This window comes from Kogia breviceps, chromosome 12, assembly GCF_026419965.1.
Source record: "Kogia breviceps isolate mKogBre1 chromosome 12, mKogBre1 haplotype 1, whole genome shotgun sequence".
Classification (NCBI taxonomy): domain Eukaryota; kingdom Metazoa; phylum Chordata; class Mammalia; order Artiodactyla; family Physeteridae; genus Kogia; species Kogia breviceps.
In genome coordinates this window covers 4,504,600-4,526,344 of record NC_081321.1, presented here as the reverse complement: position 1 = coordinate 4,526,344, position 21,745 = coordinate 4,504,600, and the positions used below count along the sequence as shown (strand labels likewise).

General features: G+C 50.1%; 2 protein-coding genes across 7 annotated transcripts in view; both read right to left on the bottom strand.

The window, feature by feature from the left end:
- Positions 1-21,745, bottom strand: part of KCNA6 (potassium voltage-gated channel subfamily A member 6) — a 203,132-nt gene that overhangs the window by 159,002 nt on the left and 22,385 nt on the right. For 2 of the 6 annotated variants that reach the window (XM_067008584.1, XM_067008583.1), the window contains exon 2: positions 20,033-20,154. The exons of 1 other annotated variant lie outside the window; for it this stretch is intronic. The gene's annotated coding sequence lies outside the window, so the exon portion shown is untranslated. Of the gene's footprint in view, positions 1-5,752; positions 6,126-16,270; positions 16,335-20,032; positions 20,155-21,745 lie in introns of those variants that run through there. 3 more of the 6 variants (XM_067008581.1, XM_067008580.1, XM_067008586.1) reach the window with 3 other exon arrangements.
- The window catches only part of GALNT8 (polypeptide N-acetylgalactosaminyltransferase 8), an 89,861-nt gene continuing 73,837 nt past the window's right edge, over positions 5,722-21,745 (bottom strand). Inside the window, 1 exon segment of the mRNA XM_059081451.2 lies at positions 5,722-6,121. Coding sequence (XP_058937434.2) covers positions 5,946-6,121 — 176 coding nt within the window. The 3' untranslated portion in view covers positions 5,722-5,945.

Genomic DNA, 21,745 nt, shown 5'->3' with positions numbered 1-21,745 from the left:
TAGTTCTGGATGGTGTTGGCGCACTCGGGGATTGCAGCGTTTTCTGAAAGGCTCTGCTACCATCTCCTCAGTACTTTTCCTCTGCCAGCCCCTCGGGCCTGGGAAGAAATCATCCTGCCCCACCTGGTGGCCAGAAGTGGCCAGAAGCTCAGAGCACTAAGCTGCGATGCTTCCCGCCAGCGTGGTAATTAGCCAAGAGTTTAGTCACCACCACAGCCTTGTGAGTAGCCGTAGGAGGGAGGGACCGTCTGTTTCCTAGGAGACTTAGCTGTGTTCGCATCCACTGCAGCGAACTGTTCCCCATGCTCCCCGCGAGCTCGACAATCCCTGGTTCGTATCTGCACGGGGCTCACCGCCCTGGGTGTAGGTGGCATGTCATTGTGCCCTGGGCCAGTGCCACCCACAGCCTAGTGTCCTGACCTGCAGCCTCGGTATTCCCCGGAGCGTGATAGAAATGCACGTTCCTGGGCTCCTTCTCAGACCTACTGAATCAGTATCCCCGGGGGCTGGAGCCCAGGAATCTGCATTTTAACAAGGTCTCCAGGTGATCCAGCTCCACGGTGAAGGATGGGAAGTCCTGCCCCGGACCACGCCTGCCCCGGTATCTTGCTCCCACTAATGTCCACAGCTTTTCCTGACTACTAAGGCACTAGACAAAAATAAAACTGAAAAACACACCTTCGTTATTGCAATTAATCATGTATTGACTGAATGTATTGATTGGAAGGAATCCCTTCTCCCTGCCCCTCAGGAAACCCCTCCAACCCCTCCCATCGTCATCGACTTTCTTTTCCACCAAAAGCAGGTTTGGAATGGAGTTTTAGTCACTGAAGCATCTTCGAGAGACTAAGCTGTGTGCTGGGAAATTCGGAGCAATGAGGACCCTGTCACCAAGATGTGAGGGAACGTCACAGGGCCCCGACGAGCTGGCCCCGGCCCATCAGAGGTCGGCAGGACCAACGCTGAAGCCAGACAGCAGGCAAGCGATTGCTGACATAGAAGATGCAAACTTTAGCCCTGCTTTTGAGCCTTTCCAGCCTGTTGCTGTGAAATGATCAATTACGGTTGACACGTAAGCACAGAGGGCTCAGAATCATTTTGATGAGTTGACTGGTCCTAAGAGGTCGATCTCATCTTATTTTTACTGGTATTTTTAAAAGCTGCTTATGTGGGGAAGGGCGACGGCTTTCCACATGCTTCAAACTGCGGAGAGCAGCGAGTTGGTGACAGATGAGCCGCAGTGCAGGAGGGCCAACCGAACAGACCACACTCTTCCTTTGCAGGAGGGGCCTTGGAGAGCATCCAGATATAAACCCCCTGCCGGACAGAGGAGGAAACTGAGGCCCAGAGGTGAGGACTCCCCCTGGAGGATAAGGTTATGCACAAGGTCACTATCCATCTGTCCCCTCCTGACCCCAAGCCCGACAGCAGGTAGGCGTTCGGGATAATTCAGCCTGACTCTTCGCCTGCTGGGACTCCAGGAAATCTCTGTGACCGAGTGGTATTTGAACTGGAAAATCACTTTTCCAAAGGACACCTGATCTCTCTGCCACATCATCCCCTGGCCCCTGTGGATAATTTCCCACCGCTGACAGCAACTTGGGCAAAAGTCCCTGCATATCAGGCCTCCGAGTGCAGAGTTTCCAGGGCAGTGTCCTGCTACTTCCCGCTGCTTTGTTGCGTCTTCCGAGAAGTTGGGGATACCCCCCTGGCAGGGGCCCCTCTAGTCGCCCCCTGGACTTCTCAGGCCAGGGATCCGGGGGCCTTTGAGGCCTCGGCTCCACCCACATCTCCCCTGGATCTCTGGGCAGCACCTCCTGGGGCTCCTGCGCGGACGGACAAGGGGCAGGCTGTCCCCCATTCACCGGACGTCCAGCTACCTCAGGACTGCTGGGTAGAGACCCCGGCAGACTCTCAGCCCTGGACGGACTCACACATCACGCGTGGCTGGACACGCAGGGACCCCGTGGAGCGACCGAGGGCTGATGAAGAGCCCTTCCAGCCAGGAGGTGCCCGGCTCCCAGGGCAGCCCCAGGGTTTCCCAGCCTACGTGTGGGAGAAACAGGAGCAGTGGTGGCCCCCTCTAGTGGCGCTGTCGGCAATGGCAGGTGGCTGGGGGCCCGTAAAGGGAGCAGGAACCTGCGGGAAGGGATGGAGCTGCTGAGTGTGGCCCAGAGTCTTACAGATTTTGGAGGAAGTTGTTTTGTTCTGTTTGGGGGGAAAAGCACTGGCAATCTCTGGCTGCCGGCCTCAGAATCAGCAACAAGCCCAAGGGCCCCGAGCGCTCCCCTCCTACCCAGGACCCCTCTTCCAGCCATTCACTGCCTCACCGTGGACAAACCCCCTTCATTTCTCTGGGTCTTGTTTCCCTCCAGGTGACTCCCCCATCCCTGAGACGCTCTGAGTCTCAAGTGAGCCCACAGTCTACTCTGCTCACCCAGGAGGAAACACAGCATCGCTCACACCACCTACACCTGCAGGGAGCCCGACAGCCACCCAGCACTGCCACGAAGAGCACGGCGGCCTCTGACGCGCCTCGTGTCACCTCTCCCGCCACCGGCCGGCCGGCCGCCGGCGTCTATGCTGAGGCTGAGCTGAGACACAGAGGATGCCTTCTGCGGCCCCCAGGGCCAAGGACTCCGGCCCAAGGGCTCAGTCAGGGCTGTAGGTTTGCACTTGGAGCCCTGAGGAAGCGAGATGGAGGGATCCCTCCTCTTTAGCAGGAAAAGACGTCTCCGTGGCCCAGCCCATAATAGTCACGGGTGTCTGTCGCTAACACACACGCATGCTGGCGGCAGCCAGGATCTCCTTTTGTATATCCACTCGTATAATCAGAGCGAGCCTGTGTCCTTGGTGAGCCACCAACAAGCCACTCTTGCCTAGAAACAAGAACAGTGACGGCGCGAGTCACCTGCTGATTATAACTGCTTGCCTGCCTGCAGGTCGAGACGCTTGATAAGAATTCAGTCATCACGGATCTCGCTAGGCAAGAGGAGAGGGCTCTCGTTTTCCATCAGGGGCCTGGAAATCAATTTGCCCTCAGTTACCCAAGTGCTGGAGTTAAAGTCTATCCAAGTGGGAAGAGACATCGGCCATCACTGGGCCCAATTCTTCATTTCTCGGGTGAGGTGCAGGACCAGGGGATGAAGACAGGCAAAGTGCCGACGCGCACCGTACGGTGAGTTCGGGGGCCGAGCCGGGACTGGGCCCCGGGTCTCCAGACTCTCGGCCCACGGCTCCTGCCGTTCCGCCGCGTTGCGGCAGCTCACGCGTGAGCTGAAGGGTGGCCCCGAGACCTCCCCTCACGCGGCCCAGCGGGCTCCCCGGCCACGAGCCAGCGCAACTGAGCTCAGAGAGCGGCGTCCTCTGGCACCAGCCCATGGCGCCCACGGGTGGCCTGGTGAACCCGTTTTCTGCTACCGCACCTCAAAACAGAGACAAGAGTCACTCGGGGAAAGGTGCCTCCCAAAGGCAGACCGGTGGCAGAGAGCAGGACAGTCTGGGGGCGGCCTGTGACACCAGGCCTCCATCCACTCTGGACAAGGCCTCCGTGGGCCCCTCCGGGAGCCAGGGTGCAGGGGTCCTGAGCCTTCCACGGGTGTTTCTTCTTCTGCCAGACCGGCTCCGGGTTCTCCTACTGGAGTGCCCCACGCACCCTGGCTCTTCCTCCCCCGTTGTCTCGGCCTCAGGGGATCCTGGTCTCCTGCGTCCCACTCTGGTGTGGCTGCCCGGGAGGTGACAACACCCTGCCTGCTAAGGCCGAGGCCAGCCAGGTCCCCAGCCTGCCCAGGTGCACGAGACCCAGAAGAAATCACGGACACGCAGATGCAGCCCGTCCCGGACGTGCGGTCGGGGCAACAGACGGCGGGGACGGCCGCGGCTGACCCTACCCACGCCCCACCCCACCTGCTGCCATGCACGCCCCGGCCTCCTGGAGAGAAGGAAGTGGGGCTGGGAGGCAAAGCCAAGCTGTTCCCCGGGGGCAGAGCCTGCTGGGTGACGTCGCCCGCAGGCCAGCTTTCGGGAGCGGGTCGCTGGGCCTCCAGCACAGCCACAGAGCGTGGTCCGGCCCCTGGGTCGCCCCTTTCTCCCCCGCAAGCTGGGCGTCATCGTCGCCTGCGCTCTTTCTCTCTGTCCACTTCTCACCAACCCCACCGTGGACAGCCTGGTCCACCCACCAGCCGCTCCACCGAGATTAGCCCACCCGCTTCCCAGCTGGAAATTCTGCTAGAATTGAAGTCCAGACATGTCCCTTCTCCACGCAGAACCCTGCAGGAATGGCTTCCTTTCCAACTCCACGTACAAGCACGGTCCTCTCAGGGCCTCTAAGGCCCTGGCTGGACAGATCCCACCCTCAGCACCCAGTTAACCCTGACCTCGTGTCCTGCTGACTCACCGCCCCCCAGCCGCACCGGCCCCCTTGCTGTTCCTAGAACACGCCAGCGAGGCTCCCACCTCAGGGCCTTTGCACTTGCTGTCCCTCCACCTAGAACAGCGCCCTCACGCCTTGACCCCCTCTACTCTTTACTCAGACATTCCCTTCTAGGTCAGCCTTCCCCTGTCTCCCCTACTCTAATCTGGTCTCCACACTCCCCTCCCCGCTGTTGTATTTCACGGCCCCCTTTCTGGACGTTCCTCGCTGGACTTTGTACTCGCCTAGCATAGAGTGTATTTTAGTTACTTATTCTGTCGAGTTCCTATCTCCTCCAGCAGAAGCTCAGCTTCATGACAGCCTGAGTCCTTGGTTTTGTCCATTGGCCCACAGCGGGCATTCAGCGAACACTTGTTGAATGAGGAAGCAAACAGATCACAGACACAGCTTTTGGGAAACAGACCTTCACAGGAGATGTCAAAGTCGTGAGGCTTCTTCGGTAAGAGGAGAAGCCTGGGAGAGAAAAGTGTGTGTGTGTGTGTGTGATGCACCCTCACTTATAGGAAACAACGTGTAAGTGCTTGATGACTTATACGCGAGCGTGTTGACGGCATATATTAACCAGAGCCAACATTCATTCAATCACATCCTCGCTCACTCATTCACCGGACACTTTGTGAGTGACACGTCCACGTCCGCTGCTTTGCTAGAGACATCGGGTGGGCACTTGGCTGAGGACACGGTCCCCGCTGCCGGGGCTTCTGCAGTTTGGTGACGCAGCCCCCTGCCCAGCACACAGATCTGGGAGGGTCCGGGCATGAAAGCATAACGGTAACCTCAGCAACACCTAATTAGGAAAGTAAATTCAAGGCAAGAAAATCAGCCTCTTGCGTTTTGTCACCAAGAGGAAAAGACACTTGGATGAGGGGCCACTAGTGGGAATGTCCCCTCCAGGGCACCCTGGAAGGATGCCGGAGGGAGGGAGGGAGGGAGGCAAAGAGGAGGGATTTCCCGGAAGTAGAAACTGCTCTCCTTTCCCTGGGGAAGTGGGTTACACACCAGAAAGAAGCCTCTGCTGTCCCGGACACCCTGCACCCAGCATCGTCTGCCCTTGACGTCTGCCCGCAGGCAGGCCCACAGGAGAGGCAGGCCACTCCCCAACCATGGGTGACACGTCCTGCCCCCTTGGAAGACGTCCCCTGTCCAGGCTGGGATCACGGCCGAGGGTAATCAAGTGTCATTTCTGATGCCACCTGCGGGTGGCACCTGGGGCGCTGGCTGGGTGCCCTGGCACCTTGGATAGCTGCCTTTGTCACGACTTAACGTGACGCGTCTGCTTAACTTAGCTGTTGATGTTTTCACACAGCGAAGCGCACGGCCTCCGAGACTCCGCGTGTATTTATTGGTGGTCCTCCATGGCCACCCTTTTCCTAGACGGGCCCGCAGCACAGCCGTGCACTTGCCCACATCGCTCGACCCCTGGCCTCTCCACACCTGGTCTCTTGAATCCACACCACCAGCTCTCACCTCCCCGCCCCAGCTTCACCCCCGTATCCTGGGCCCCATCTTTAAATTAGCCGGTGGGTCTGGTCCCAGCTTTTTCCAGCCTGGTCATGGCTCGTGGGAGGCCACCGGAGGGGGTCTCGTCTTCTGGAGGAGTTGAGGGTCTGGACCCTCTTTGTCCAGCCACTATCAGAAGTGGAGGTGTAGGTCTCCTGGATTGGACCTCTGTGCCAGCCTCTTCCCTTCCTTCCTGCCGGAGATGAATCAGAAGAAAAGGAGGTGCGTTAGTGGTGGGAGGTTGGGCTGCATGAGGAGTGGCCCCAAGAGACCTGGGACAGACGGCCAGCCTCTTTCCTTGGCTCCTTTGCGTGGTGGTCCGCCGCCGGCCCCATTCCTGGCCTCTCTGGCTTACCCAAACCCTACCTGCCACCCCACAGGCCCTCCAAGGGTCCCTGCAACCCATCAGCAACTGCTGAGCCCTGAAGAGCTCCTGCAGAAGCTGCCTTTGTATACCGTGGTCATTAACACCCCACCTTCAATGGCCTCTCAGTCCCCCAAAATTAAGTCCAAGCAATCCGCTCGACTTCCAGGCGCAAGAAGGTGACGCTTCGTACAATTTACTAGCTGGGCTCCCTTCTCTCTGACACCCGCACTGTCCTGCTGGGCACCAGGGCCCACCTTGACCCTCAGATCCATCAGGCGTACGCTTCCTCCGTGAAAGAGTCCTTGCTACAGCCTGGCTCTCCCCTCCGCCACCCACTGGAAACTCCTGCCTCCCCCTCCCACTTTCCTCCGTCCCCCATCCCTCCCAGCCCAGCCAAACCTCCGCGCCGCCCGTGAGCCCCTCTGGCCGCACCAACACGACTGAGCTCTCTCTTCCCTGATTTCCTGCCGCCCTTACAGTCAGTCCCACGTGATATCAGACGTCAGTGTTTTCTACTGGAAAGTATGTGAGATTCGGGGCCCAGTGTTCTGTGTTCAAGGTGTGCCTCTCCCGTGCCCTGGGCTAAGAAAGCCAAGCCCCAACTCAGCCACAAAGCCCTTCAAGAACAGGCCAGGGTTGCCTTGGACATGCTCTTCCAGGTCTCCTCCCCACCTCCGCAGAGACAAACACCTATCCCTCTGTCACTTAGCCAAAAGAGGGGAAGTTTATGTAGTTTGGAAGGACACATGTGCCTCCGTGTTCATCGCTGCACCAAGAGCCAAGACATGGAAGCAGCCTGAGTGTCCATCAACCGAGGAACGGATAAAGAAGATGCGGTACGTAGATACAATGGAATATTACTCAGCCATGAAAAAGAATGAAATCATGCCATTTGCAGCAACGTGGATGGACCTAGAGATTCTCATACTGGGTGAGGTAAGTCAGACAGAGAAAGACAAGTATCATGTAACACCACCTACATGTGGAATCCAAAAAAATGATGCTGATAATGCAGAAAATAATACTTGATAGTGATAATGTGTCAACACTGAACACTGACTTAACCAAAAATTATGTCAGAAGGTGGGCATACGGTTTCCCATCAAGACAAGAGTTGCTGTCCCATCCCACCGAGTAGAAGTCAAGGTTGTTAGAGCAGCCCACGAGGCCCTACCCATCGTGCTCTCCCACCCTACCAAGCTAACCTCATCCCCAATGCCCTGGCCCACTCACTGTGCTCCAGCAGCAAGGGCCCCTCTGCTGTTCTGGTTCTCAGCTACACCCTCCGTCCTCCCACCTCAGGGCCTTTGCACTTGCTGTCGCTGGGCCTGGCATGCCACCTCCCCACACATCCATCCCCGGGGCTCTCCTTCCCATCCTTTGGGTCGTTGCTCAGATGCCATTTCTCAGGCAGGCCATCCCTGCCCCGCGCCCTTCGTGAGCGCTGCGTTTCTTCCCGGCACCGCCCGCATCACTGCCACGGGAGCTTATTCTTCTGCATATTGCGTAGAACCACCCTACAGAGCACAGCGCCTCTACATAATGAGAGGCGGACTGCGATGTTTCATTTCAGGGCTTACTTATCCTCCCCACTGGAGTGAGAGCTCTGTGAGAGCAGAAGCTTCTGCTCACGAGGTGCGTCCGCGATTTGCTCCCTAATTTTCCTGGGTGCAGTGACTGACCCACAGTAGGCACTTTATTAATATTTGGTAAATGAAAAAAAATTCAAGAAATAGCAACATAAGCATTTACAGAGGAAAACGAAGGAAAATACAGGAAACTAACCGTTCAAATAATTGAAAGCGGTTGCCTTACCTAAGGACTTGAATTCCCGGTGAGGAGAGAAGCAAGGCCTGCTGGCTTTCCTTAGAAGCCTTACAGTATTATTGGGCTTTTCCAGTCATGTGCATGGGCTTCCCTGGTGGCGCAGTGGTTGAGAGTCCGCCTGCCGATGCAGGGGACACGGGTTCGAGCCCTGGTCCAAGAAGATCCCACGTGCCGCGGAGCGGCTGGGCCCGTGAGCCACAACTACTGAGCCTGCGCATCCGGAGCCTGTGCTCCGCAACAAGAGAGGCCGCGATAGTGAGATGCCCGCGCACCGCGATGAAGAGTGGCCCCCGCCTGCCGCAACTAGAGAAAGCCCTCGCTCAGAAACGGAGACCCAACACAGCAAAAATTAATAAATTAATTAATAAACTCCTGCCCCAACATCTTCTTTAACAAAAATAAACAAACAAAAATCATGTGCATGTATGACTTTAACAAAAATTAAAATGATTCCTAAATATACTGTTTTTCACCTCCCCCACCCCTAATCATATCTCATTCCAATGCCAAAGAAGTGAGGGCTAGATTTCCTATTTTTTGTGTTATTAATCCTAGGCGTCATCTCCTTCCTCTTGCCCACCTCTCTCTCTCTAACCCACCTCCTCCGATCCATCCTCAAGGCCGGAAGCTCCCACCTCTTCCATTGCTGTCAAATCCAATCACTTCTTTCAATCTCCACCACCGTCACTCTAGCGCCATCTTTCACCTGGATGTTGGCAAAAGTTTTGTAGCGGGTCCACCTGCATCCATCCAGTCAGTCCATCCAACCCAGTGCCTCGTGGTGAGACTGCCTTGCTCCACGCGTGCCCTTTCCTTTGTTCCCTGGGCAGCCCCGTCTCTTGTACTCACCGCGTTAATCCCACCACAGGGCCTTTGGACATACTGTTCACTCTGCCTGGAATGACGTTTCTGGAACCTTTGCCTATCTAACCTTCTTCATATCAATCAGATATCATTAAGTCAAATCCTCCCACTTCAGGCTCTTATAGAACTGGTATGTGAATGTCTGTACTTTGTAACGCTTGTCACAGTTGCAGGTTTATACTGGGGTTTACTGGATGAACATGCGCCTCTAGCCCCACTAGCAGCACTCACACACACACCACATCATCACCGGCGTCATCGGCGTCAGTTCTGTTAAAGGAGAAAGTCATTTGTTCCATTTATCACTCTATCGCCATTGCCTAGCACACAATAGGAGCTCAATAAATATTTATCAATAATTTGTTAAAACACTACCTTTTGCTACTGCAACAGCCAATATGTATTGCTTGGGTTTGAATAACATTTATTAATCTGCCTCACCTCTGCCCTAAAACTCTTAGGACTTGGAGACTGCATGATCTTTTTCTAAATAAATTTATTTAGTTATTTATATTTTAAATTTTGGCTGTGTTGGGTCTTCATTGCTGCACACGCGCTTTCTCTAGTTGCGGCGAGCGGGGGCTACTCTTCTTCGTGGTGCGCGGGCTTCTCATTGCGGTGGCTTCTCTTGTCGCACAGCACGGGCTCTAGGCGCGTGGGCTACAGTAGTTGTGGCACGTGGGCTTCAGTAGCTGTGGCTCACGGGCTCTAGAGCGCAGCCTCAGTACTTGTGGCGCACGACCTTAGCTACTCCACGGCATGTGGGATCTTCCCAGACCAGGACTTGAACCCGTGTCCCCTGCATTGGTAGGCAGATTCTGAACCACTGCGCCACCAGGGAAGTCCAGCATGCTTTTCTGTAAAGCCCTGCCACTCACTCCTCTATAAACCTGTGGTTCCCATCTTCAAATATAATTTCTGGAAATGTGTATTTACGTAAAATCTGCAAAAGATCGTATGTTGTATGGGGTTTCTATGATGGAGCACTAAAAGATATGATGAAATCCTTCCTTACATTTTGCCTTGTAGATATAACATCCGTATCTATTTCCAGCACTTCACACATGATCCTTCATTACGTTACCTCCCTTCATAATTCAACATACATTCAATTGGCCGAATCCCAGTGAACAACTGATTGAAGCTAAAGATTCAGCACTTTCGGCAAAAACCTAAGGATTTTTATCTCCTCTCAGCTCTGCTAACATCTTTGCTTGGTGCTGTCAATTTCTCTGTGTTCCCCTCATTTTTACAAAACAAGGGCAAAAAAATGCAACAAAGTAGCTAAATTACTGCACATGCATAACTGTACAGAAAAGATGATGACAGGGGCCGGCTGACAGGGCCACCATGAGAACAACCATTTGTCAGCTAATGCACAAAATAACAAACCCAACATAAGACAGGGCATCGGAGGATCTAAATTTGAACACCTAATTTTGAGCACCACTTGTTTATACTTCCTGTGCAATTAAGGACTACCTAGTAATCCAGTATTAATTTAACCCTTTGCTGAGTAAAGCAAGTTTCAATTCATCCATTTTTCCCTACTTATTCAGAATCATATGATAAAACAAACATTCTTTAAAGTTCCTTCTAAAAAGAATAAGACTCTGCCAGTTTGTCTCCTTTAAATTAACTCCCCTTCAGACACAAGCTAAGAGAGTCAGAGGGAGTCTTACATTTTTTACATCTGCAATATATTACAATCGAACAACGAAATTTGATCATCCTCATGTGTATATTTTTACAACACCCTTTCCTCTGCCCCCAAAATCAGCTCTTGGCAATTGCTATTGGGGGAGTCACATCTTCAAATGGGCTGCACTGCCCAGAGCTTGGGCCATGCCCCATGTGCAGGGGAAGGTGAGGACCAGGATCTGGACGATCCTGCCTCTTGCTGGATCCAGTGTGAACCACTGACCCTCTCAATCTCGTGTCTACACTGGCTGGTCTAGACTCAACAGCTGTCTCCCAACTGTTCTGGCATTCCTGTGAGTGATGTGGAATTTGGCATCCCTTGAAACCTTGAGCTTGATCGAAGTTGCTGTCCCTCTGGGGTACGTCACCAAACCCTGTGCAACCCCTGAGAGATGGAGAGGCGGCATGCAGCAAGGTGAGGGCTACATCAGGCTCCGGACACCCACAGAGAGACTGTCGGTCTCTCCCAAGTCTTAGGGTTTGCCATTATCTTTAACAGTGTGCGGCCAGGACATGGAAGCAACCTAAATGCCCATCGACAGAGGAATGGATAAAGAAGATGTGGTACATATGCCATGGAATATTACTCGGCCATGAAAAAGAATGAAATAATGGCATGTGCAGCAACATGGATGGACCCGGAGGTTGTCATATTGAGTAAAGTAAGACACACAGAGAAAGAAAACTATCGTATATTGCTTATATGCAGAATCTTAAAAGAAATGATACAAATGAACTTATTTACGAAAGAGAAACAGACTCACAGACTTGGAGAGCGAACTTATGGTTACCGGGGGTGGAAGGGTAGGAGGGAGGGATAGATAGGGAGTTTGGGATCGACACGTATACACTGCTATATTTTAAATGGATAACCAACAAGGACCTACTGTATAGCACAGCACAAGGAACTCTGCTCAATATTATGTAACAACCTAAATGGGAAAATGTAAAACTGAATCACTTTGCTGTACACCTGAAACTATCACAACATTGTTATTCAACTATACCCCAATATAAAATAAAAAGTTTTTTAAAAAGAGCATGTGGACATTATAATTAGCAGCAAAATGCAAACTACACAAGATACCACTTAATGCCCATCAAGTCAACAGCCACCCTTCCCAGCTAGAACATTCAGAGCTGGTTGGTGACATAAATACTCGCACACAGAGCTGGCGATTTCTTCTGTTTGTCTTCTCATCTCTATCCATCGACCATCCACTGTAATTTTTCAAGGTGGAAATAATCTTTCTGATTCGAAAACGTACACACTCTTTGCCTTCGGAGTTGCACAGAACCGGTTTTAGCCCAGTTACTTATGCGGTGGCCTCATCTGATAGATGGAAATAATAATTGAAGCTGTCTTCCAGTGTGTGACGATTTACAGTAACATTTTTGTACAGCGCAATGTTTAGTAATTGGTAGCTGTGACTATTATTGCTATTAACATACCTCTGGTCTTTTTTCTACGCATATATACGCGTGTATAAATGTCAACGTGCACTTTTAACGTTCCCACAAGGTGCTTTTGTGTGCCGAAAAGATTATTCAGAGGATCCATGGCTTTGATAAATAAATATTCAATTTATAAAGGTTATAAATCTTTCAGTTGAGTTCTTCCGGAAGCTTTTGAGTTCAACGGACACATTTTACTACCTCATTCATAAGCAGAGGTTGCCTGTGTTGTTTTTCGAAAGCCTGAACTCCTTTAGAGTCTTGGAAAGCAATAAGACGAAAGCACCTTTAAAGATACATGTTACGAACGGAATGTTTGTGTCCCACCAAAATTCATATGCTGAAGCCCGAGCCCCCCACCCCAAGGGCAGCTATCTTTGGAGCCTCTAAGGAAGTAACCACGCTTAAATGAGGTGCGAGGGGTAGGGCCCGGTCCTGTGGGATTGGTGTCCGTATACAAGAGACACCGGAGCTCGCTGTCTCTCCGTGTGTGCTGAGAAAGGGTGATGTGAGGACACAGCCAGAAGGTGAGAAGGCGGCGGTCCACAAAAATAGGAAGAGAGCTCTCCCCAGAAACGGAATTTGCTGGCACCTTGATCTTGGACTTCCAGCCTCCAGAGCTATGAGAAAATAAAGTTAATAATTTAATTACTTGTTTAAGCCACCCAGTCTGTGACACTGTGTTATGGTAGCCTTAGCAGATTGACACAATATGAGAAGTAGAGATTCCTCCCTTACACCCACAAAAAAAAAAAAAAAAAAAAAAAGTCAGAGGTCAGAGTAGGAAAAGAGCGGGGACCCAACCCCACTAGATGGTAGCATCCCCAGAGATGGCCAGACTGCAGAGGGAATGGGTGATGGTGCACCAAAAGGTGGCCGGACCTGAGACTGGGGTTCCCAGGATCCACAGTTAAATTTGAATTTCAGATGATTCTGCAATATTTGGGACATTCTTGTACTAAAAAAAATTCACTGTTTATCTGAAATTCGAATTAACTGGGCATCCTGTAGTGTATCTGGCAACCTACCCAGTACAGGTACAATGTTCTGAAGGGCATTTTAGTAATACAAAATGTCAGAATCTTTAAGGTATACATAATTGTTGGCACAAAAATTCCACTTCTGGGAAGTTATTCACACGAAATCATCAGCAAATAGATAAACATGTACAGGTAAGGATATGCGTTGCTTACAATCATGAAAAACAAATAATAGAAGAGTGGTTAGATAGTCATGGTATTTTTGTTTAATCGTGTGCAGCCCTAAAATTGCGATTTCTAAAGTCTACATTTTAAGATGAAAATATTTCCAGAATATACTATTGCATTTTAAAAGGTAATAAAGTAGTTCAGGGTGTGTGGGAAGACGGGTCAGACTCATTAACTAGCTTGTTGTCTGTTTCCTTATTTTGCAGAAACATATTTTGAGCTTCATGTTATCTTTGTCAACATCAGTATATTGTATCAAACCAGCAAGAAATTTCAGTATATTTCAAAATGATATTATGATTCCTTCCTCTTCATTGATGAGAGTATCAAACAATCCAAGAGGCTATCTATTACTTCTACTAGAATATTCTCTCTTCCTTTTAGGGGAGTACCACTTTTGGAATGATCTGGAAAAAAAGTCTGTTCAGATTAGTGTCTTGATATCCAAGCACATTCCATTGATTTTATCATGCATTTGTATGACTTTTATTTCATATCTCATTAATTTTTAATCAGAATTTTATCTTAGTTCCTAAATAAAAACACATATATGACAAAATAAATAAAATAAAAGGTAATAAAGTAAGTTTATGTTTGATTTCATTTTTTAAAGTATTTTATATGCATAAAACACATACAAATACACACTCACAAATCATCTGGAATAACTAGAGCAAGATGAAAGGAATGATCTCTGGATTGTGGGGTTATTGATGACGTTTATTTTGCTCTATACACCTTTATTCATATTCAGTTGAACTTTGAACAACTCAGGGATCTAGCGTGCTGACCCTCCGCACAGTCGAAAATCTGAGTCACCCCTCCACATCCTCGGGTTCAACCAGCCTTGTATTGCGTGCTGCAGTATGCATTTACTGAAAAAACTCTGTGTAAAAGTGGACCCATTCAGTTCAAACCCATGTCGTTCAAGAATCAACTGCATTATCTTAATAATCTGGGGTTGGGGGGAAGAACCAGTAACTTAAAAAAAACAATTATGCAAAAGCATTCTTTGATAATCTTAAAATCTGACGCGGCAAGCCCACGTGTGGATTTAGGAATTCCTCACCTAAAGTCAGGGACATGTTCCTTGTCCTAGTTTGGGGTTGATTTACCTAAGCTATGATATTTTTCTTTTGCTAAAGGGCAGCAAAGAAGAAACTGGATGTAATAGATACTTGCTGTTTTGTTTGTTTGTTTGTTTGTTTGGGGAGGGAGAGGCTGCTGCATTTTTGGTTACCCAGCACCTATGCTGTCTCTTCTTTTCCTTTCAGAGAACCAGCTTTCCTCTGGAAAAGCAATTTCCACACTCCACACTCAGCCCATAGGCTTTGGGTGAAAGTGACTCCAGCACTGGCTCCAGGGCTGTGCGTGTGACACAGATATGTCCAGTCAGAGCATCCCATGCCCCTGGCCTAATAATCTGCCCAGATAAGAGAATGAGGTGGAATTCTGACCAATGAAAATCAGATCATGGATTTTTCCAGGTCAATAAAAGACTCTGTTTGCTGGGCTAGAACCTGGGAGGATATGTGTCTGGAGCTACTAGCCATCGTACCATCACCCGCAGTCAACATGGACAGCAGAATTACATTAAGAGAGATGAAAATATGTTCCCTCCTGGACCATACTGGACTTGGAGCCCAACTTTTTAAAAGAATTCTATTATTTTCAAGTCACATACTATGGATCTTAGACTTATCTTGTATTTTCCAGCACAGGCTCTGGTTAATTTAATTGATATAGGAATTAACTTACTTGAGTCTAATAGCACTAGCTAAAAACACTACTTATAGCTATGGGTAGAATTTCACGGGTGGAAATATCTTAAACAAGAGGAGGGTTGCTATGCATCCTGTATATGTAGGACCTGTCCTATATTTAATGATTTTGTCTTGCTTCCTGTATTGGCTTTCTCAGGACAGCCTAAATGTCTCATATTCAGCTTTTTTCAATACATTACAAAAATTCAGCAGTTAGAGCTATTCATTAAATTATCTGGGCATCCTATACTTTCATTTGCTAAATTTGGTAAATTTCATTTGCTAAATTTGGTAAAATTTATTTGCTAAATGACTACTAAAGGGTCATTCGACCCCTACAACCTTCCATGCTTCGGCCTGTTCTATGGTATCCTGCTAAAGGAAGCCCAATTTTAAATGCAGTTTTATGAGTTAATAGGTTTCCCTTTGTGATTAAATTGGTTTGAGCCAGTGTTTTAGTCTCTTGTAACCAAAAGAAAGCTAACTGGCCCCATTTAATTATAGAACCACCAACACCTAAGTTCTACAGCCTAATTAAAATAATAACTGTACTTCACTCATCACTACCTGTGTTCAAGATATTTTAAATACATTATCTCACGAATAAGCCTACCCATCCTTTGAGGTAGACATTATTTTCTCTATTTCACAAATAAGGAATCTGAGGCTCCACGAGGTCAAATAATTACCCCAAATCACACAGCAAGAGGGATAGAACCAGGAGACCAAGACACCAACCCTACATTCCGCCACTGTACCACACTGCCTTCTGGTCTAGACTTAGAGTTCTGAATTTTGGTCTCCCATCACAGGCAGAACTCTTTTCTTGGGCTTGGATTCACTACCAGTTGAGCTAAAATAACCCCCAGAAAGTCTAACTTCCCACAGAGAGCTCTGGTTGAAGCCAAGCATAGGAAAAGCTCACAAACAGAGCCTCATTTAAAGTGGGTGGAGGAAGTCTCCTCGGTGCTACCATTTTCCTCTAACTTCCCAGAAGCTAATCAAGGTCTGAGAGCAAGTTTGGGGCTGACTTGAGTCATGTCAAATGTCCATCAGCGTCATGCAACCTCCAAAGCATTAATCAAAGCTGACTCCATTGGTGAAATTGGCTGGATAACTGCAAATTTTCCACTTTATAAGCACACTGACTTACCCTGTCTAAGCTGGACATGAGCCGTCACCAGATTTCCAATAGATCATTTCTGTTTCTTATCCTTCTATGAAAATATAATAAAATGGTTCATGTGCATTTACCCATGAGGAAACATTCAATATGCAATTCATCTTGTTTGTTATTTCTCGCAGTAACCCAATATCCCTCCCAAGAAACCGAGGTACAACACACAGGGGAGACTGTTCCTTCCCACTTTTCGGAGGCAACTGAGTCACCTGGACCATTGACTCACATTTCATTTAGGCTGCAAAGCGATCAGAGGTCAAGGGAAGCGCCCTTGCTGTCCCCAGGGTCTGCTCTCCACCGAGAGCACCCACGATAATACCTGCAGCCTCTGGTGTGTGGATGTTGCAATGCTACAGCTCCCCGGGACAGCAAAGGTGGGAGATGGACACCTATAGAAGCCTGGAGGGATGGAGGCTGGCAGGCAAAGCTTTTCCTTCTGAATAACCCTACTTGTCAAAGGGCTCCCCTTGATGATTTCCTGGCAGCCCTGATTAGTTTATGGAGGAAGTTCCAGGAACAAAAGAGACGCTGTTCCTTCCCACCTGCTCCCAGCAGCCTGGGGGAAGGCATCTCTGGCTCCCTGAGGGTCAAGGGGAGACAATGTGGCCAGAAGAGATGGGGTTTGTGAGACCCATGCCCCTGAGGTCAGCAGGATGGTGACACCTACTCCCACCCCACCTTCTCTCCGCATCCTCCAAGAGCACATGGGCCTCTTCCACTTTCAAGAAACTCTTAAAGGCAGACAGTTTCTGCAGCCTGGTGCAGCAGCGTCCCAAATACGATGGCTCTTTTCAAATCCGCCTCCAAACCGCAGAGCCCACACTCAGCCCATCCATCCCAATCTCCCAGCACATGCTCAGCACGTGACCCCAATCTCTTCTACTTGGTCTCCTACAGGAGCCTTCCCTCAGGAGCACATCAGGGGCAGTGCAGTGAGAGAGGTCTGTCCCCACACAGGCAAGGAAGGACTGCATCGTCCACCGTAGGAAAACTGACCCCAAACAGGTGCCAGCCGTGATAAACAGTGTCAGCGATGAAACATCCCTCCCAACTAGGGTGGACCACTCCTACACCTCTCCCCACGATGTGCTGTGCCAGGGTCCCCACGCTCTAGCCTCTTTCCCACTCCCTTCCGCACATCAGCCGGCATCTGGGATCATTCCAGAACAGCATCTGAGCAGCTCCTGTCTCTGATTGACAACTCTTGCCGCTCCCACAGGCGTCAGAAGTTCAAATGAATCCAACTCCTAACGGCTTCACGGCTCTTCACCATCTGAGTCCAACCTCTTTCTCCAGCCTCCCCTGCACCCTTTGCCCCAGCCCACATGTCCCAAGCTCCCAGTTCCTTGAACACATCCTCCTCTTCTTGCGTCCCCTTGCCTCTGCTCAAGCCGTTCCTTCTATTAAGAATTTTCTTTTCAATCCTGAAAACTCCTACTCATCTTGCAAGGCCCGGCTGTTGCACTGACTTCTTTGGGAAACCTCTCCTGACTCCCTCCAGCCCCCAGGAGAATTCCCTGGTCTTCCTTACCAGGACCAGCTGCCTCCAAGGAAGGCTACATCCCTGATTCCAATCTCCATGAAACCAGCTGGGAAAGCGGACTGAGAGCAACTTTGGAGTCTTCCCCCCCCCACCACCCGCCGCAAGTCACTCTTAGGAAAGCTGTTCACAGATTTTGCTTCCAAGGTTAGAAAGAATAGGAAACCCCCCTTAGCCTGCAGTCCCAGCTGTGTGTTTCAACTCAGCGTTTTACCCCAGAGCCCTGAGTTGCAGGATCTGGGGGCTGCTTTGATGCTGATGAAGTTGTCCCTTGACTCCTGCATTGGTCTTTGCCTGTCACTCCCGCAGTCAAAGCTCAGGGGTGATGAGAGGGGACATCAGGCAGGATCTGGGCCCTCATGTGAAGCCTGCCCCACTACCCGCGCCACTTGGCACACCGTCTACTTGTGTCTGCCGTGTACTGTGACCTCCGTCCTCACGAGACTAGAGTTCTGCTCACCTCTGACTCTCCGGGGCCTGGCTCATGTAGGCTTATTATAAATGTCAGGTAGAAAAGAATAAGTGGGTCCAAGACACCGAACAAGGTGCTTCCTCCACACCCTGCCGATTCCCAGCCCCGCTGCCAGCCCCGGCCCTGCATCTCTGATTCATCGGGTTCCGATGATATCAGAATCTCGATTTTGTTCGAGTTTCTGAAAGCCGAATGCTCCAAAGAGCTTGGGTCCCTGTCCAGCCCTCCAGGTGACTCTGGCTGAGCCTAAATCAACCATGGCAATCTTACCCACCTCTGCCAAGATTGGCTTGGGCATGTGTCCGAACCACAGCTAAGAGGGGCTGGTGGGAAGGTTTCCTCATTCTCAGGAAGCTTCTTCCCTTCCTGCCTTGGGACACGGTAGTGTGAAGATGTGATGCCTGGAACTGCTGAAGGCTTCTGGGAACACGAGGTGAGGGGGAGCCAAGTGAGCCTCAGAGAGCCGGACCCCCTGAGACCTGCACCATGGCCGCGGGGGGCTGATGGCAAAAGTGGTTCAACCTTCCTGCCCTGCCCTTTACAATGTGATACTGAAGCTCCTCCCACCACAAGGCGGAGTCTATTTCCCCATTTCTTGAGTCTGGGCTGGCCTAGCGATTTATTAACATCTTATGGAAAAAATCCAAACGAACTTTTTGGCCAAACCAATAACCAATAAATAGTATGCAGCGGAAGTAATGCCCCAATTTGGAACCTTGATCTCAAGAAGCCACGATGTCCCCACTCTTTTGCTCTTGGGCCCCTGCGTCCACCATGAGAAAAAGCCCAGACCACCTGCTAGAGGGACGGGAAAGACAGGCGCAGAGAGCTCAGGCTCCCTGGCCAACAGCCAGCCGACCCCCCAGAGCAGAGGCACCTGATGAACCAGAGCAGCAGCAGGAACACAGGTCACGCAGGACCAGAAGAGCTGCCTGGCTGAGCCCAGCCTAACCTGCTGAACTGCTGAATTAGGAGCTAAAACTAGTAGCTAATGTTTCAGCCCCTCAGTTTTGAAGTTAGTTCCAGAGCAACAGCCCTCCCTCCTCAAAACTTCAAGTTCTATGAGATGATAAATGTTGTTTGTGGTTTTTTTTTTTTTGCTTTTAAATGCCGCTGTTATTTGCAGCCAATGGCTCCCTGATATAGTGCCGTGAGGAAAAGATGAGACAAGGCCCCTGCCCTCAATGAAATTATAGGCCAGTTGAACTTAAGACATACTTTTCAACGAGGCTGTTTGAGGTGAGGGGCTGATGGCCTGTGTTTTTGTAGAAGGGGTTTGAACATGAAGATGTGCATAGCAATACAAGGTCACCTCCACTAAGGACACAGTGAGTGGACCCGTCCCTATGAAGGCTTCATGAAGGAAGTAGGGTGAGTGCTAGGTGGTCCTTGAAGGAGGTTTGGGGTTAGAGAGATAGGGATAGGAAGGGAGGTAGAAGCATGAAGGCATGAAATAATCCCCACACCAAACCAGCTTCAGAATTAGAACCCAGGGGAAGAGGGCAAGTATTATTTATTTTGCCCAAGGACACTTCTTTCTTTTATTGAGCAATGATTATGTGCTAAATATATCTTATCTCCATTAGAAAACCCTCAGGATAGTTCTATAAAATAAGTGCAATGATCTCCATGCTATAGCTGAGGAGCACCAGGCCCCAAGAGAGAAAGAAAGGTGCCCGAGACCTCAAGGCGAGCGAGTAAGAGATGCAGGATTTGAACCTACCAGGTCCGAGGCTGCATCCGTGCTCTCCCCACGAAGCCCTCGCACGGCACCAGGCGACCATGACTCCTGAGACTCGGAGCTACCGCACGCTTTCATAGGAGACTCGTTGTAGAGGCATGTGTCTTAGGTAAGAGAGAAAGGGAGTTAGCACTGTAGACTTCAGACCCAGCTCTGTTACCAAGTAGCCGCCAAAGCCACGTGGCCTTGGGCTGATCAAGTAATATCTCTGGACCTCAATAGACACTTCTCCAAAGAAGATATACAGAGAGCCCACAAACACATGAGAGGATGCTCAACATCACTAATCATTAGAGAAATGCAAATCAAAACTGCAATGAGGTATCATTATCACCACACACCGGTCAGAATGGTCATCATCAAAAAGTCTACAAACAGTACACGCTGGAGAGGGTGTGGAGAAAAGGGAACACTCTTGCACTGTAGGTGGGAATGTAAATTGATACAGCCACTATGGAGAACAGTACGGAGGTTCCTTAAAAAACTAAAAATAGAACTACCATCCGACCCAGCAATCCCACTACTGGGCATACACTCTGAGAAAACCATCATTCAAAAAGAGGCATGTACCACAATGTTCATTGCAGCTCTATTTACAATAGCCGGGACATGGAAGCAACCTAAGTGTCCACCGACAGATGAATGGATAAAGAAGATGTGGCACATATATACAATGGAATATTACTCAGCCATAAAAAGGAACGAAACTGAGTTATTTGTAGTGAGGTGGATGGACCTAGAGTCTGTCATGCAGAGTGAAGTAAGTCAGAAGGAGAAAAACAAATACCATATGCTAACACATATATATGGAATCTAAAAAAAAAAAAAAAAAAAGGTTCTGAAGAACCTAGGGGCAGGACAGGAATACAGACGCAGACGTAGAGAATGGACTTGAGGACACGGGGAGGAGGAAGGGTAAGCTGGGACGAAGTGAGAGAGTGGCAGGGACATATATACCCTACCAAATGTCAAATAGCTAGCTAGCGGGAAGCAGCTGCATAGCACAGGGAGATCAGCTGGTGCTTTGTGACCACCTAGGGGGGTGGGATAGGGAGGGTGGGAGGGAGACGCAAGAGGGAGGGAGGGGATATGGGGATATACGCATACGTAGAGCTGATTCACTTTGTTATACATCAGAAACTGACACACCATTGTGAAGCAATGATACTCCAGTAAAGATGCTTTTAAAAAACATGAGGAAGGGAAGCTGGATGATGGATCAGACCCCTCCCCGCTCTCATGGTTGGGAGGTTTTTCATCTCTTCCACCGAGAGACTATAGCCCAGAGCAAACTAGGGCCTTCTGTCCCAACTCACGGCTTCTTGGAAAGAGGCTCAGGGGGGTAACAAGTGACGGGCCCTTGGCCCCACTAATAACCATTCTCTCTGATGACACCCAACCAGAACGGTGAAGATTCACCAAGCCAGCCATTCCAGGCCCTGGGAAACCACACCTTTGCTTCCTTTGTTTTGGAAAAGGCGAGCCCGTCAAACGCCTCTTCCCTGCTTCCAAATCCTCTCTCCTGGCAGAAAAAGCTGCACAGAGTTGTTGTATAAGAGCAGCGGGCCAGAGCGGGGGCCCGGCCTTGAGAGCAGAGGCCATGCCTTTCCTGAAAGTTGGTCCTTGGGGAGCAAAAGTCATGAGGACATTAACTGACCCTCCACACCAACCCTCCAAAGCAATTGACCTGCGGCG